The sequence below is a fragment of the Sorex araneus genome, chromosome 5 (genome assembly GCF_027595985.1).
Source record: "Sorex araneus isolate mSorAra2 chromosome 5, mSorAra2.pri, whole genome shotgun sequence".
NCBI classification, from domain to species: Eukaryota; Metazoa; Chordata; class Mammalia; order Eulipotyphla; family Soricidae; genus Sorex; species Sorex araneus.
Genome location: NC_073306.1, coordinates 117,782,683 through 117,799,019, shown reverse-complemented (window position 1 = coordinate 117,799,019; position 16,337 = coordinate 117,782,683). Strand labels below are relative to the sequence as shown.

The following is a 16,337-nucleotide window of genomic DNA, read 5'->3' as shown; positions in this document are numbered from 1 at the left end:
CTTCGGATGTGCTGCTGCAGGTCGAAGTTCTTGGTGAATGACTTGTCACAGTATGAGCACTTGAGTTTCTGCGCCTTTGGCTTCCCTGCAGCTGAAAGACAGGGTGGGGTGGGGTGGGGGGTGGGGGGACAGTAGGTGATACTGGGCACAACAGAGGGTTGTTCTGGGTTGTTCTCCAACCCAGAACCACGTGCAGCCACCTTACCCAGGGACCCAGGGCTAACAGCCCCACCCTGGAGGGTGGGATATCACAGACAGGGAGCAGAAACACACACATGCACCCCACCTGGCATGCAGAGCTGGGACATGCTCAGGGTGGGAGAACAGGGCAACCTCTAAAAGGTTCCCCGGCCCAAGGCTCAAGCCTGACTGCTGAGTCCCCGGGGCACTGCATCCTCTGCTTCCTGTCATCTTCATCTCTCCAATCTGGCTGGACTCCTTGCTAAAGTCACGCATGGTCCAACCCTGGCCTGGAAGGCTGAACCCTTCAAGACCTAGGAGTCCTTTCCTTCTATCCCCAGATGGTCAGTGGCCAGCATTTCCCAGCTTTCCTCCCAGTCCCCATCACAGCATCCTGTTCCTCCTCCCACCGAGCTGTTTCTCCCTCTTTCCCTGTCACGGGGGCAGAGAAATCCCAAGCGACAGTGCTGGCTCCTAAGTGCCGGCTACAGCCGCACACATGCTCATCCTGAGTCTCTGAGAGGAAGGCAGCGGGGCTAACCGGAGAGCTTCTGCAGTTTCTGTTCTCACCTCCTATTGCCACTTTTTTTTTTTTCCTTTGGGTCACACCCGGCGATGCACAGGGGTTACTCCTGGCTCACGCACTCAGGAATTACTCCTGGCGGTGCTCAGGGGACCATATGGGATGCTGAGAATCGAACCCAGGTTGGCCGTGAGCAAGGCAAACGCCCTACCCGCTGTGCTATCACTCCCCCTCTAGCCACTTTGTCTGTTTATTTGTTTGGGGTCCACACCTGGAGGTGCTCAGGGCTTATTCCTGGCTCTGCAACTCAGGAATCACTCCTTCTGGGCCCAGGAGGCTACATGTGGAGCGAGGACTGAACTCAGGTTGGCTGTGTGCAAGACAAGTGCCCTACCTGCTGTACTATCGCGCCAGCCCCTAGCACCACTTCCTAAGCTTTCCCCCAACCTCTAACCTAGCATCTCCAAAGGGGGGTAAACGTCAGTATCCATTCTCCCCTTCTTTCCTCACAAATCTTTTTCAAAATATTCCTCACTAAGGCACTTGCCAGTTTCCTTGGCAGCGACACATGGTCCTGTGACCAAGTGTTGGCCAATGAGAGCTAAGTAAGAGTCTGGAAGCTAAGATACCTCTAATTGGTGCATGAGAGACAGTACAGCAGGAAAGGGGCTGGCCTTGCTTGCAGCCAACCCGAGCTGGGTCCCCAGCATCCCCAATGGCCCCCCCAAAGACCACCAGGGTGAATCCTGAGTGCTGAGCAGGAGTAACCCCTGAGCATGACCGTGTGGCTCAGAAAGAAAGAAAGATGTGGGTGGCAAGCTGCGGGCACACCTTCTTGGAGTCCGCTGGTCCCCTTGGCCCGCCGGGTCTTCAGCACTGGCGAGGAGTCAAAGGCAGCCACTGCGGTTCCTGGAGTACCGGTCATGGGGGCAGCAGGGTTTGGTCCTTTTGGTTTGAATCCCTGTTTGCCGGGGCTGTACACGGGTGGCGCAGGGTACACCGGCGCCTCCACACACTGGTTTGGCACCTGGAAGAACCGCGCACATTTAAGGACAGAGCCCTGGGACAGCAGGACAAGGGCTTCCCCACGCCCACAGCAGCACCCTCCCACGGCCCGGCAGATTCCAGCCACCCCCTGCCTCCGTGGTCATCGTCCCTGTCATTTTGGGGCCGCTGGGAACTTCATGGAGCCAGCAGGAGGGAGGCAGCCACAGCTGCCTGAGGGACTGTGGACAAGTCTTGACTTCTCTGCCCCAGCTGACACATCTATGAAATGGTGTCACAGTTACCCCTTCCCGGGGGGATTCAGCGGGAAGAGCTGAGAGCTATGCCCCACAGAGGAAGCCTGCCTGTTGTTACTGCTGTTACAAGGTTAGCGTTAGGTAGTAACAGTCAGGAAGCCAGAAGGGTCTGTGAGCTCACCCCCGGTGTCCCCAGGCATGCTAGAAGACCCCTCAGGAGGCCCCTCAACTGGGAACTCAACTGGGAAGCAACAGGATACTGCCAAAGGAATCCCGAGCCACTGGAATTCCAGCAACACTGTGCACCGTCCATCCATCTATTCACATGCCGGCTCCCTGGGCCAGCCTCGGTCACATTCCAGGGGCCAGAGTGTTTCTCTGGCACACGGCAGCCCAAATTCAATTCCCAGCACCCCATAGGGTGCCCCAGCACCACCAGGGATGATCCCTGAGCGCAGAATCAGGGATAAGCCCTGTGCGGGCCTGGGTGTACCCTCCCCTGCGCCTCCCTCCCAAAATAAATCACAGCCCAGTCTCCCCTGTGTAACTTGTATCTTTATGAAGGCAAGGGCTTTTACTCTGCTTTTAATTAAATGCTCCAGTCCCAGACCCCTGCTCGGCACAGAGTGGGCACTCAATCGTGGGTGCTGAGGACGCGACCTCACTTTAGCAGGGGAGATATGGAGCCAGCAGGGGCAGCCACCAGACCTGGCCTCACTCCCACGCCCTCTGGGCTCCCCTCACACGCAGGGCAGGCAGCGAAACATCACCTTCCTTTTTGGTTTTGTTTCTCTTTCTTCTTTTTATTTTATTTTTTAATCTATTTATTTATTCCACACTCCTGACCCCCGACCAACTTGGTTCAGACTGGCTTCTGCCTGCGTCACAGAAGTATTGGTGGCAATCTGTGTGGCAGGAAGGAGGGGGGACCTGTCCTGGAGAGCAGGCAGGCTTGTGACCTCTGCCCATCAGCCCTGGGAAGACTGGGCAGCTGAACAGCCACCACAGAAGCGCCCAGGCCAAATGGCAGCAGTGGCCGCATGCTAAAGCCAGTGCCCGCCCGCCCACCCACACTGGGCTCGCTTCTCTTGCCCCGTGAGTGGGTTCTATCGTTCACGTCACCCCTGGGCAGAGCCGTGACTGCGCCAGGGTTAGCCCCTGTCCTCGCACCAGCTCTGGCAGGGGAGATCCTGTCTCAGAGAGCGCAAACGGAGGCCGGAGGGCCCTGGACGCAGCGAGGTGCAAAGTACGCCCAGTAAAGACGAGCCCTCAAAGCCCGGTTCTGCCCTCAGAAAGCCCCAGGGTCCATGCAGAAATAAAGAAGGCAGGGGCTGGAGCGATAGCACAGCGGGTAGGGCATTTGCCTTGCACGCAGCTGACCTGGGTTCTAATCCCAGCATCCCATATGGTCCCCTGAGCACCGCCAGGAGTAATTCCTGAGTGCAGAGCCAGGAGTAACCCCTGTGGATTGCTGGGTGTGACCCAAAAACAAAAAAAAAAAAAAGAAAGAAGGCAGCCTGCCCCATGCGAGGCCATCTCTGCCCACCGGGCCACCCTCATCCCTTTGCCGGCTTTGGTTCCTTTTGAAATAGAACCCAGTCCAGAGGGAGGCTTGCTGTGCCCTCCCCGGCGAGCACGTGATACCATGTGGGGCAATTTACCCATATGGCCAACAGACAGACAGATACTACCCTGACATGGGCTATGGCCATTTCCTAGGGTGAGTCTGGGCAAACAGGACCTACCATGCACACAGGGATCTCCGCCACCACTGCCTCGGGGAATGTCCCTTGAGAGACTGGAGGGAAGGTGCCCACGCTCAGAGCTCCTCAGCAGGGCTCAGCACGGCACGTACGGCACCCAAGTTACACAGTGGCCTCAGCAATTTTTCACCGTGCCTCGTCCCCGTGCCCGCCGCAGCGTGCCTTGGCGCCTCTTCCCACTGCGAGGGGCTCCTCCTTCCGGGTCCATGTCGTCCCCACTGGCCTGGCCTCTGGCTCTGACGACTCAGAAGCCTGCATGTGACTGCCAAGCCTCCGTGTCAAGGGGACCCGGGCGCTCCTGCCTTCTTACTGCGAGAACAGGAGGGAGGCTCGGGACAACACCGGGGCGCCCACTGGCCCCACCCACGGCCACGCTCACAGCCTTGAGCACAGGAGAGACGCCTGGGCAGCACAGGGCGCCCACTCGCTCACAGCCACCAGCAAGCCACCTACACCTACATACGTGGGCGAGTGTGGCCTGGATCAGCGCTCGGCTAAGCTGGTTATGTGAGGATCACAAACACTTTTGGGCCAGTCGCCACTGAGTCTCTGTGGCTATTTCTTGCACAGTCACACCGCACTGGTTAATGCAAGAGAGACTCGTGCAGATCGTTATTTAAAACCCTGCCCGCCTAGGGCCAGAGCAAACAGCATAGTGCAAGGTGTTTGTCTTGCACACGGCGGACCTGGGTTCCATCCCCGATATCCTGTATGGTCCTCTAAGTGCTGTCAGGAGTAATTCCAGGGTGCGGAGCCAGGAGTAACCCCTGAGCATTGCCAGGTGTGACCCAAAACCCAAAAATAATAATAATTTAAACAAATAAATAAAATCCTATCCCTAAAAGACAGGCATTCCTGACAGTTCTCCCTAAGCACGCCCGAAGGGCAGTTCTGCATCTCTACTCTGTACCACCCTCTCCGCATCCGCATTTCCACTTTCAGAGGGGATGTGTTTGGTTCACATCCTCTCACCATGAGGGAGGATTCTGTGAGAGTAGCCATCAGGTCTGCTTTTGTCCCCTCTGAGCAGCATCTCCGGCCACGCCCAGCTTGCAGTCAAGGTTACTCATGATGACCAGGACCAGTTATGTCCCAGCCCCCTCCGCACCAGGTCCCACTCACCTCCAGAGATGGGTAGGGCTGCATTCCCAGTGCCTGGATCTCCACTGTTGCATTCCCAGGTAGGGGTGCCGCGGTATTGTACACTTCCACCACGCCATTCCCACCAGGGTTGGTTCGCCCTGGGGGACCCAGGCTCTGAGGTGGTGGGGGCGGGGGCTGTGGAGGGGGTGGCGGGGGCAGTGGCGGAGGAGGCGGAGGGGCCGGCGGAGCCTGGGTGAGGTAGCTGGGCGCAGAATGCATGTTCAGGCTGCTCTGAAATTAGAAAAGCAAAGTTAAGGCCGAGAGAGGGGGCAGTGGGGAGGGCTCTTGCCTCTCGTGCCGCCGACCCTGGTTTTATCCCTGGCATCCTATGGGGTCCCCCGAGTCTTGCCAGGAGTAATCCCTGAGCACAGAGCCAGAAGTATTGGCCACACCAGAAGTCAGACAGGTGTGGCCCAAAAAGAAAAAAGAAAAGTCACCTGATGACCAACATTTTGTTGAGCCACCCCACTCCACCCCCCAAAAAGAGCAAGTTTTAACACAATGCATATGATGACCCATTTAGATAGACACACCTTTTAAACAAATAAACATAGTAATATAAAAAGCTGTTTCAGGGCCAGAGCAACTGTATAGTGGGTTGGGTACTTACCTTGCATGTTGCAGCCAACCCAGTTTCAATCCCTAAGACCAGTCCCCCAAGCCAGCCCAGAGTGACCCTTGAGCACAGAGCCAGGAGTCAGCCACAAGCACCGCTGGGTGTGGCCCAAAAGCAAAACCAAAAACAAAATAACTGTTCATATTCCTCTTTGCATTCAAAGACCAGGAAGGCCAGACACCAAACTTTTAGTATTATTTTCTTTGGGTGAAGAGCGATGCGGTGGTTGAGTGACTGATTTCCCAAGGTTTTATTTGTTTGTTTTTGTTTGGTTTGGTTTGGTTTGGGGGCATACCAGCAATGCTCAGGCGTTACTCCCGGCAGGACTTGGGGACCATATGAGGTGCTGGATACAGAACCCGGGGCAACTGCATGCAAGGCAAGAGTCTTACCTGCCATATTGTGGCTCTAGCCCTAATAGGCATTTCGGGAAACTCTTCTTTCATGTAATTTCTCATGCTTTCCTCATGAACGTTGGAACACTTCGGTGCTATGCATATGTGGGGCGCCACTCCCAGGAGAGCTGGTCTGACAGCTTCTGGGGACCACTGGGGCTGAGTTATCCCCCGGGGATCTGGGCTGGTCTCAGGGCCTCTGCATGCAAAGCAAGAACTCCACTGCTCTGAGTCAGTGGAGTACTTAGTGGGAGGGAGGGGGACAACGGTGGGAGGGGGCTGGGCCACACTTGATGGGACTCAGGTGTTGCCCCCCCAGTGGTGCTGGGTGACAAGATACTTTTGAATTGAAATCAGTTCCTTCCATTTTCGGGAACTGAAGCTGAGCCTCCAGCAAGCAGAGCATGTGCTCAGCCCAGTAAATGATCTCGATGGTCCCAGGAACACCTTTTCTACCTTTGTCTTAAATGCAGAGACTACTTAATTAGTTTCTACTATCAAACCCATGTAGTGAGGAATGCTTTAAAAAAAATTGGGAGTGGAGGGCGAGTTTGGGCCTCACCTGGCGGTGCTCAGGGGCCACTCCTTGCTCTGGACTCAGGGCTTACTCCTAGCAAGGCGGGATGACCTTACGGGATGCCAGGGATTGAAGCCGGGTCGGCTGCACGCAGAGCAAATGCCCTACCCACTGCACCATTGCTCTAGCCCCCAAGAATGCTTTGACATTTTTATTTTACATAAATCTTTGAGGTTTTTGGGCCACACCCGCTGCTGCTCAGTGGCTACTGTGCTCAGGGGTGACTCCTGGCAGTGCTCAGGGAAGCCACCGTGGCCCAGCGACCCGAGTCAGGATTGCAGTGGCCGTGGTCACACGCAAAGCAAGCCAAGCGTCTTGCCTCCTGTACTTTTCCTCTGGCACCCTTTTCTTTTTTCTTTTCTTTTTTTGCTTTTTGGGTCACACCCAGCGATGCACAGGGGTCACTCCTGGCTCTGCACTCAGGAATTACCTCTGGCAGTGCTCAGGGGACCATATGGGATGCTGGGAATCGAACCTGGGTCAGCCGCATGCAAGGCAAACACCCTACCCTCTGTGCTATCGCTCCAGCCCCCTGGCACCCTTTTCTTATTCTTTTAGAAAAGATAATAATAGGAATTACGTTTGACTAACTGAGGTGCTGAAACCCCAAGTCATGTTCTGGATCCCAGCTGAACCAGGGCGGCCCTGATGAGGAGGACAGTCGTCCCCCAGGAGGCAAGCTAAGGCCGAGTCCCCCGTCTTTCCTCAAGTCTCTGAGCCTGCAAGGTGCCAGCACGCAGGGTGGGAATGAGACGGTGGCCCCCTGCTTACCTGCACAGGTGGAGGCCCTTGGGGCATGGGCTGGTCCATCGAGGTGAAGGCGGACATGGCAGACATGAGCACGTCATCGCTCACCAAGATGTTCCCTTGCACCAGAGTCTGAATCAGGGGAGACGGGGGCACGGTGATGTACGTGGAGATCTGGACAGAGGCACACAGACAGGAAGTCAGGAAGGAAATGTCAGAGGCTCTTGGAAAGAAGTCAAAGGCGTGACACAAAAGGTCTAGTTTCTGGATTCCACGGGCACCTCTGTGGCTCCCTGCTGTGCGACCCCAGGCAAGTCACTCCACCTCTCTGAATCTCTATTTCCTCCCTCAATGAGGAGAATAAGTGGCAACCTCGTTCCAAGACACAAACTCTAAGGCCCAACAATGAGATACCTTGTTTCTTGTTTCTTGCATAAGTGGCAACCTCGTTCAAAGACACAAACTCTAAGGGCCAACAATGAGATACCTTGTTTCTTGTTTGTTTGGGGGCCATACCCAGCGATGCTCCTCCTGGATTTCTCCAGGCTCTGCACTCAGGTGGGCCACATGCAAGCGCCCTACCCACTGTACCATCTCTCCAGCACCCAATAAGCCACCTTGGTATTGGGGCTGGAGTGATAGCATAGCGGGTAGGGCGTTTGCCTTGCACGCGGCCGACCCGGGTTCAAATCCCAGCATCCCATATGGTCCCCTGAGCACTGCCAGGGGTAAATCCTGAGTGCAGAGCCAGGAGTAACCCCTGTGCTTCGCCAGGTGTGACCCAAAAACCAAAAAAAAAAAAAGACACCTTGGTATCCAACTCAGAAAAGCACATATGCCAGAGGGAGCCCACAAACAGAAGAGTCCTGTACAGACTCATGTCAAAGAGCAAGGACCATGAATAACCTCCCTCAGGGCCTTTCACTGGGAGGGAAGAAACAATAGCTCAGTCTGGAATCGAATATACCGGAGCAGGTAACTGGTACTGCAGGGAGGTGGGGGTGGGGGGAGAATCAAATTAGAGCCTAAATAGATTCTATCCTCTTAAGAGTTTCTGTTTTGGTTTGTTGGTGTTGGGGCCACAACTGGCCATGCTGAGAAGCCAACCCACGGGTACTCAGGAATAAAACTTCGGGACTCCCACACAGGAAACATGTTCTTGTTCTGAAGTAAACTCAGGCCATGCCCACAGAGTGTCCCAATCCCTCCAGCCCCATCTTTCTGGTGTGAAGCTAATGCTTCAAAGGAACAAGGAGACAAGGGAAAGCCAGAGGGAAGTTCAACACTTGGGCCTGGCTTCCCTCCCGAGTCCTTGGGAGCTTCCTCGAGTCGCTCTCGGAGCCCCCACCCAGGCGGTGCGAGGACCCTCTGCCTCAGCCGCTCACCTGAGCTCCGCTGCAGTTCCAGCCACCACTGAACAGCCCAGTGGGGATCCCAAACCTAGTGTGTGCAGCTGAACTTCTGAATCTCCCTCGGGTTTCCATTAATGCCAACCCCCTACCTCTGGCCTCAACCCTCACTCCTCTTGGCCTCACCCCGACATCAATCTGGCCACTAGCTCCAGCTGCAAGTTCTGTCTGCAAAATATTTGCCCCTCCACCCTGGTCAGGCGACCTGCACTCAGTACCATGATTTATTTTTTATTCCTTTTTCGCTTTTGTTTTGGGGCCACACCCTGTGGCCATGTGGTGCCAGGAATTGAAACTATACTTTGCCTGTGCAAGTCAGGTGCTTTTCCATGGGGTCATATCTCTGGCCTTGCAGAAAACAATTTTTGTGCTTTTTTTTTTTTTTTAAAGTTGGAGGGCACACCCAGTGGTGCTCAGGGTACTGTGTAGTGCTGGGGATTGAATAGGGGCCTCCGGCATGTAAAGCGTGTGCTCAGCCCAGTTAAAATATCAGACAATAGATTTTGGAGAGTCTAGTGAGAAAGCCAGGAGGTCCATCAGAATCTATTATCTAAATTTCAGCACTGAGGGCTGGAGAATTCATAAAGCAGGCAAGATGCTTGCCTTGGACACAGACGGTCTTTGGCATCCCATAAGACCCCCTGAGCTCCCACTCCTGGAGTGATCCCTGAGTGCAGAGCCAGGAGTAAGCCCTGAGCATCACTGCGGTTGCTCACAAACAAAACAAAACAAAACAAAAAGGTACAGCAGGAGCTGGTGAGACTACAGTAGGTAGGGCTTGGATACAGCCAACACAGGTTAGATACCTGGCATCCCATAGGGTCCCCTGAGACTGCCTGGAGTGATCCCTGAATGCAGAACCAAGAGGAAGCCCTGAGTACCACCCAGTGTGATCCCCCCCCCAAAAAAAAACAGAGAAAAAAGAAAAAATTATAGCAACCAGAGACCATTTTTTTGGCTTTTTGGGTCACACCCGGCGATACACAGGGGTTATTCCTGATTCATGCACTCAGGAGTTACTCCTGGCAGTGCTTGGGGGACCATATGGGATGCTGGGAATCAAACCTGAGTCAGTTGCATGCAAGGCAAGCGTCCTACCTGCTGTGCTATTGCTCCAGCCCCAACCAGAGACCTTTTTAAGGAAGAAACCCAACTCTATCTTGCCTCTGCTCAAACCCACCAATGGATCCCCCTCCCTCAAAATCAAAGCACCAGGCCCACACGTGCTGCTCCATCTCTGACTTGATCATCTCTTGCCCTTCCCTGTACACTTGCTGACCGTCTTCTTAGAAAAAGAGAGTGGGGCTAGAGTGATAGCACAGCGGGTAGGGCATTTGCCTTGCACGCGGCCGACCTGGGATCGGTTCCCAGCATCCCATATGGTCCCCTGAGTACCGCCAGGGGTAATTCCTAGTGCAGAGCCAGGAGTAACCCCTGTGGATTGCTGGGTGTGACCCAAAAAGAAAAAAAAAAAAGAAAAGGAGGGAGAGAGAGAGAGAGAGAGAGAATGAGAGAGAGAAAGTGTTGGCCATAGAGGTGGGGGGAGGAGGAGCACATTGCAAAAAAAAGGAAAAAAGAAAACTCTCCCCCAAACTCCTTCACCGCTTAGGTCTCTGCTCTCAGGTCGCCTTGTCCAAAGCCCTTCCCCAAGCACCGTAAGCCAGAAGGTAAGACCTGCACGTCTGTCCTGGCATGTGCATGCCACATCCTGCCAACAGCATCTGCTGAAACCTTAGTTTGGATCCTGTTCTCTCAACCAACTTTGTGAGGGCAGGGCTTGGTGCTCGGGACCTCGCTGCACCACCCGGAGCCTGTCCCCGGCATGGAGGAATGGAGGAATGATGAAGGGATGGATGAGTACCTGGCGATTGGCAGGAGGCGGGGCCTGCTGGAGCGCTGCGGGGGCCGCGGATGGCGTGTAGATGCTGTTGGTGGCCAGTGAGACGGTGGCCAGCGGTGGGGCACTCCCCTGGCATTGCTCCCGCTTGTGGGTCATAAACGCTGGCAGTGAGTTGAACTGCTTCTTACACTTCCCACAGAGAAAGACATCCTCATCGTCTAGGGGGCACGAGAGCAGGGCGGGGGGGCGGGGGGAGAGCAGAAAAAAAGCGAGAGTGGATAAATGAGAAGGTGCGTCCCAGGGAGAAGCAGCCCACAGAAACGGCCGATCCATCAATGCTCTGGGACCCACGGGAGGTCAGTGACAAGGCTGGTGTCCTAGAGGCTTTTAGAACTACACAGACACCTGCAGGAAGGGTCAGACCATACTCACCTAAGGATGGAAAAATTAGAAATCAATGAAGTAATAAAGTATGGGCCCGGAGCGATAGTATAGCAGGTTGGGCATTTGTCTTGCACGAAGCCGACCCAGGCTCGATCTGTGACATCCCATATGGTCCCCCGAGGACCGCCAGGAGTAACTCCTGAGTGCAGAGCCTCTTAAACAGCACTATAAATATGAATGGGAAATATGGCCATCTAGTGAAAGGTTACGTTTCCCAGACTTCTTTGGAGGAAGACATATCATGTATCTAAATTCTGGCCAATGGGACAGTACCAGGGGCACACTGTACCTGCAACTTCCTCTTTCCTGGAGGGGAGGGGGCAGGGGTTTGGGGCCACACCTGGAGATGCTCAGGGGTTACTCCTGGTTCCGCACTCAGGAATTACTCCTGGTGGGGCTCAGGGGACTCTATGGGATGCCCAAGATCAAACCTGGGATGGTAAGGCAAGTGCCCTACCTGCTGTCTTATCACTCTGGCCCCAGCAACTTCCTCTTAAAACGAAGTATATAGCGGCCGACGAGATAGCTCAATTGGTAGAACGGGTCTGAGTGCAATCTCTGGCACCACAGGGTGCCCTGAGCACCACCAGAGGTAACCTCTAAGCACCAGGAGGGGAGGGGCCTCTGAGCATAGCTAGGAATGGCTCCAAAATTTCAAAAAAGAAAAGAAGAAACATGAGACGAGTTCTACTTCTTTCCCTCCAGAGTGACGAAGCTGGGAAGAAGGGGGAAAGGCTCAGACACTACAGATGTCCAGAGACGCCCAGGGGCAATCCCTGGGGACCAAAGTGGACAATGTGCTCCCGTGCTGCTTGTGAGCACCACTTCTCTTCCACGGGAACCACCTGACCCTTCCTGCCAGAGAAGGCAAGCACATACTCACCCAGTGGCTGGATGGTGGGGGGGGCACTCACGCTCTGGCCCGTGGGGTCAGGGACTGCTCCTTGGCCATCCAACAATGACTGGACAGCCAGGACAGTCTGGTTGTCCATTCCTGAAAAAGGAAACGCAGCTGCTCTGAAGCAGGGCCCAGCATTCAGCAGTGGTGTTGCCCTTAAAACCCAAACCCACTGCAAGGCCCATGTGGCTGAGGCGGCTGGCGGGGCCCTGATACACATTCTCCCCCACTGCCACCGCAACAGATCCCAAGACTGTGGCCGCAAAGTGTCTGCAAGGCAAGCACCTTACTCCCTGCATGCATGATCTCACCAGCCCCAAGATCTTATTTTTGGTTTTGAGCCCCATTTGGTGATGCTCAGGGGTTACTCCTGGCTTTACACTCAGGAATCTCTCCTTGTAATGCTCAGAGGACCATATGGGATGCAGGGACTGAACCCAGCTCAGCTACATGCAAGGCAAGCGCCCTACCAGTTGTGCGATCTCTCCAGTCCGGTCTTTTTTTTTTTTTTTTGCTCTTTTTGGGTCACACCCGGCGATGCACAGGGGTCACTCCTGGCTCTGCACTCAGGAATTACCCCTGGTGATGCTCAGGGGACCATATGGGATGCTGGGAATCGATGATCCCAGGTCGGCCGCGTGCAAGGCAAGTGCCCTACCCACTGTGCTATCGCTCCAGCTCCTCTTTTTTCTTTTTTAATTTTCTAAGGTTGTACAACAGTGGCCTGGGTCCTCCAGTATGGAACCTTCCCTTCGCAGACCAGCCAGAATATCCGCTCTCTGAATGAGAGTAGCTGACTATTATGTAATATGTGATTCAGAACTTAGTTTGTTAACCACAAAACCTCCTGCCTGATTTCCTTGTTGTAAAGGACCTTGCTAAACCTCCCTTGATGTAATTACGAAGGCAACCCCTTCTCTTAACAATGGCCTTGCTGTGCTGCAGCCCCCATGTCACAGCTGTACTTATGCCCTGATGTAGGTGCGCCTCCACAATGCTAACCCAGAATACGGAGCCTGAACCGAGATGCATTTGCAGAAATGGCTCGTGAGGCCACTATTCCCTGCTGATGTGCTCAGATACCCGCGCTGTCTGGACTCAGCACACCGGTAAATAAAACCTTCTTATTTTCCCACCACAAACTTTGTCTTGGTGTGCTTAAGTGAACTTCTCTTACAACACTTACAAGGGATAAAACTCAGGAACAGTCAGGGAGAGGCAGAGGGCAAGGTATGGGAAAAGGATGCAGACTCCCTGCCTCCTCTAAGCACATCATTCTCCCCTAAATCTCCACAAATTCACCGACCAAACAAGAAGTTTGAGGAAGGGTTTTTTTGGTTTTGATTTGGTTTGATTTTCTGACCACACCCAGTTGTTCTTAGGATCGCCCCAGGCAGTGCTCAGACAACCATACACAGTGCTGGGTACCAAACCTGGGTTGGCCACATGCAAGGCAAATGCCTTCACCCCTGCAATATCTCTCAGGCCCCCTGGGAAGCTTCCTGAAAAGCTGCCTGGTGGGGCCGGAGCAAGAGCACAGCAGGTAGGGGCATTTGCCTTGCACGCCACCAACCTGAGTTTGATCCCTGGCATCCCATATGGTCCCCCATATGCTTATATGCTCTGCATCTCTGTTTTCTTGAAAAGTCAACTACTTCCATGTTTTCCAGTCATCCAAGTACCCCGTAAACAACTGCAAGAAATCTACAGAAAAAAAAAATTCCCAATTGGCCAAAGAGAAGTATAGAGGTAAAGTGCTCGCCTCGAATGTGGTCAGTGCCAGTGGGATCTCTAGCACCACACAGGACCCCATGACCCCCCCCCCACACACACACACAGCAGAGCCCCTACTCACTGTTACTCCTCCAAAAAATTCTTTCTTAGCTCCACTTAGACGGAAGTTCAGAATCCCCATCTCTAGCAGTTTACTCACATAAAGTTCCCGTGACTTGCTGGTGACCTCTCTGTCCCCAGGGCTTTGCATGTGCCGTGCCCACAGATTCCCAAAGTTCTGTCACCCTTCTCCTAGTTGTGTATGCATTACACTATGGTGTGTTAGGAACTGTTTTTCTCTCCTCTCTCTCTCTCTCTCTCTCTCTCTCTCTCTCTCTCTCTCTCTCTCTCTCTCTCTCTCTCTCTCTCTCTCTCTCCTCTCTCTCTCTCTCTCTCTCTCTCTCTCTCTCTCTCTCCCCCCACAACTGGTAGTATTCAGGGCTTACTCCTGGCTCTGTGCTCGGAGATACTCCTGGCAGATTTGGGGAACCATATGGGGTGCCAGGAATCAAACCCATGTCAGCCACATGCAATGCCAGTACCCTACCCACTGCACTATCTCTCCAGCCCCACAGAAACGTTTCTTCTAATAAAAACTCAAATGCTGAGGGCTGAGATGGCTTAGAGGGCTGGAGTACAGGCTTTGCATGTGAAGCCTGAGCTCAATCCCTGGCACCACATGATCCTCTGAGCACCGACAGGTACAACCCCTAGATGCTGAGCTAGGAAGCCCCTGAGCACCACCCAGTTGTGGCCCGAAAGCCAGAAAGAAAACACAAACTCAAACACTTGAGAAATCTCAAGCAGAAAGTAGAGAGCCTTTTGCTTCCAGCGCACCCCCTTCTCACACATCCCTGCACTAACACCAGCTTGGTATTTTGTTTGTTTGGGGGTCACACCCAGTAGTGCTCAGGGATCACCCCTGGCAGGGTTTGGGGGACTACATGGGGATCAAATCCGGGTCAGCTGTATGTAAGGCAAGTGCCTTACTCACAATACTACTTCTCTGTAACTTTTACACTTCTTCTAAAATTTCTTTTGGGGGGTAATATGGAGGACCAGGGTCATACGCTGTGGTTCTCGAGAACTATTTAGACTTTGTGTTCAGGAATAACCAGTCTTGGTGCTTCAGGATGCCAGATCAAACAAAGGCCAACCTCAAACAAAGGCCACATGCAACACAAACGCCCTGTCTCTTCTGCTATCTCTCTGGTCCCTGATTCTATCATTTCAACAATCACTAGTTGTACTACTTAGTACCAGGCTATGGGGCAGGGACACTGTGTGGTCCAAAGTTCCTGAAACTGGATCTGGAAAGTCCCCCCAGGAAGGAAGATTACCTTGAAAGCAGCCTGCCTTCCACTCCCAGGACCGCACAGGGTCCCCTGGGCACTGCCAGAACCCTGGGCAGAGCCAGGAGTGAGTCCTGAGCATGACCCCCTGGCGCCTTAAAATCCGAAAAAAGAATGCCGTCCTGAAACTAGCCCTGGATGCGCAAAAGGGTACGCCGCGGTGTCACGGTGAGAATTCGGATCCTTTGTGCAGTGGACACAGCGGAGACCTGCCTCAAAGTCATAGTCACATCTACTAGTCTGGCCTACTTTTCTTCGGGTGCACGCTCATCAGTCACCTCGTCACATTCCTCCAAGGACGTTCCTTGGGTCTGCACCCACCCCCACCCGCAGCATCTACTTGGACAGTCGCTAAGGCTTCCTCTGCAGACCCAGCAGGTGCACAGAGGGGGTCCTGGCTGGCTGTCTCCAAAGCCCACAGTGCCCCGCGCCCGCTCCCACGCCAGGATCCTGCAGACCACAGGGCAATTCCTCTGGACCCCCAGCGTTGGATGCTCCGGCTCGCTCGGTGACCCGGGCCTGACCGAGCGCCCCAGGCGGCGTCCACCCCTTCCCCGTCTGCACGTGATTGGCCACAGCGGCGGCTCCCAACACCTGCTCTTTGTGGGCAGGCCTGGCCACCTCCCGGTCCAGTGGGTGCAGCCGGTCCAGGCCCGTCCCGGCCCCATGGCCCCGCTGCTTCCCTCCAGGCCCCCAGTGCAAGTGCAGGCCCCCGCAGGGGCTGGGGTCGGCGGGCCCCGGGTGCCCGCGGCCGCGCGCCCGGCTGTTCCGGCCCCCGCGCCCCCTCCCGCGGGCCCTCCCGGCCCGGCCAGGCCCGGGCTCCGCGGCTGTTCCTGCGCGCGCCCCTCCCGCCCCGCGGCTGTTCCCGCCCCGGCGCCCTCCGCCCCGCGGCCGCCGCGCGCCCTGGGCCCGGCGCTGCGAGCCCGCGGCGGGAGGGGGCGCGCCGCGGAACAGCCGCGCCTCCCCCGGCCCCGCCGCCGCTCACCCTCCAGGGCCTCGAAGATCGCCTGCGCCATCTTGGAGCCGCCGCCGAGGGAGCCGCGGCTACGCGAGCATTGTGGGAGCCGCGGCGGGCGCGGTCCGGGGCCGCCAGGGGGCGCCCGGGAGCCGCCGCCGCGACCCCAGGGCACCCGCTCGCCTCCCCGGGCGCCTTCCCTCTCACCGGCGCATGTGGACGCCCAGCTCCGCCCCCTTGGACCCCAGTTCTGCCGACCCAGTCCCCGCCCCCCGCACTTCGTGGTCCAGACCGCCCCACTGTGCTAAGTGCTATGTTGAGAGTGACAGTGTGCACCCTAAAAGTTGGCCGGACTCAGAGGCAGGCTGGGGGGGGGCGGTGGGAGGGAAACTGGGGGCCCTCATGCTGGGAGATGTGCACTGGCGGAGGGATGGGTGTTGGAGTACTGGATCACTGAAACCTAATCGTGAACAGCTTTGTG

At 55.3% G+C, this 16,337-nt stretch overlaps 1 protein-coding gene across 2 annotated transcripts in view; it reads right to left on the bottom strand.

Moving 5' to 3' along the window:
• Positions 1-16,062, bottom strand: part of ZNF341 (zinc finger protein 341) — a 39,660-nt gene extending 23,598 nt beyond the window's left edge. The window contains exons 1-7 of one of the 2 annotated variants that reach the window (XM_055138782.1): positions 15,887-16,062; positions 11,762-11,872; positions 10,456-10,652; positions 7,210-7,359; positions 4,830-5,081; positions 1,535-1,730; positions 1-91 (exon numbers count right to left, since the gene is read on the bottom strand). In XM_055138782.1, the coding sequence (XP_054994757.1) occupies positions 1-91; positions 1,535-1,730; positions 4,830-5,081; positions 7,210-7,359; positions 10,456-10,652; positions 11,762-11,872; positions 15,887-15,917 (1,028 nt within the window). In that variant the 5' untranslated portion in view covers positions 15,918-16,062. Of the gene's footprint in view, positions 92-1,534; positions 1,731-4,829; positions 5,082-7,209; positions 7,360-10,455; positions 10,653-11,761; positions 11,873-15,886 lie in introns of those variants that run through there. The other variant, XM_055138785.1, reaches the window with a different exon arrangement.
• Positions 16,063-16,337: the final 275 nt, after the last annotated feature.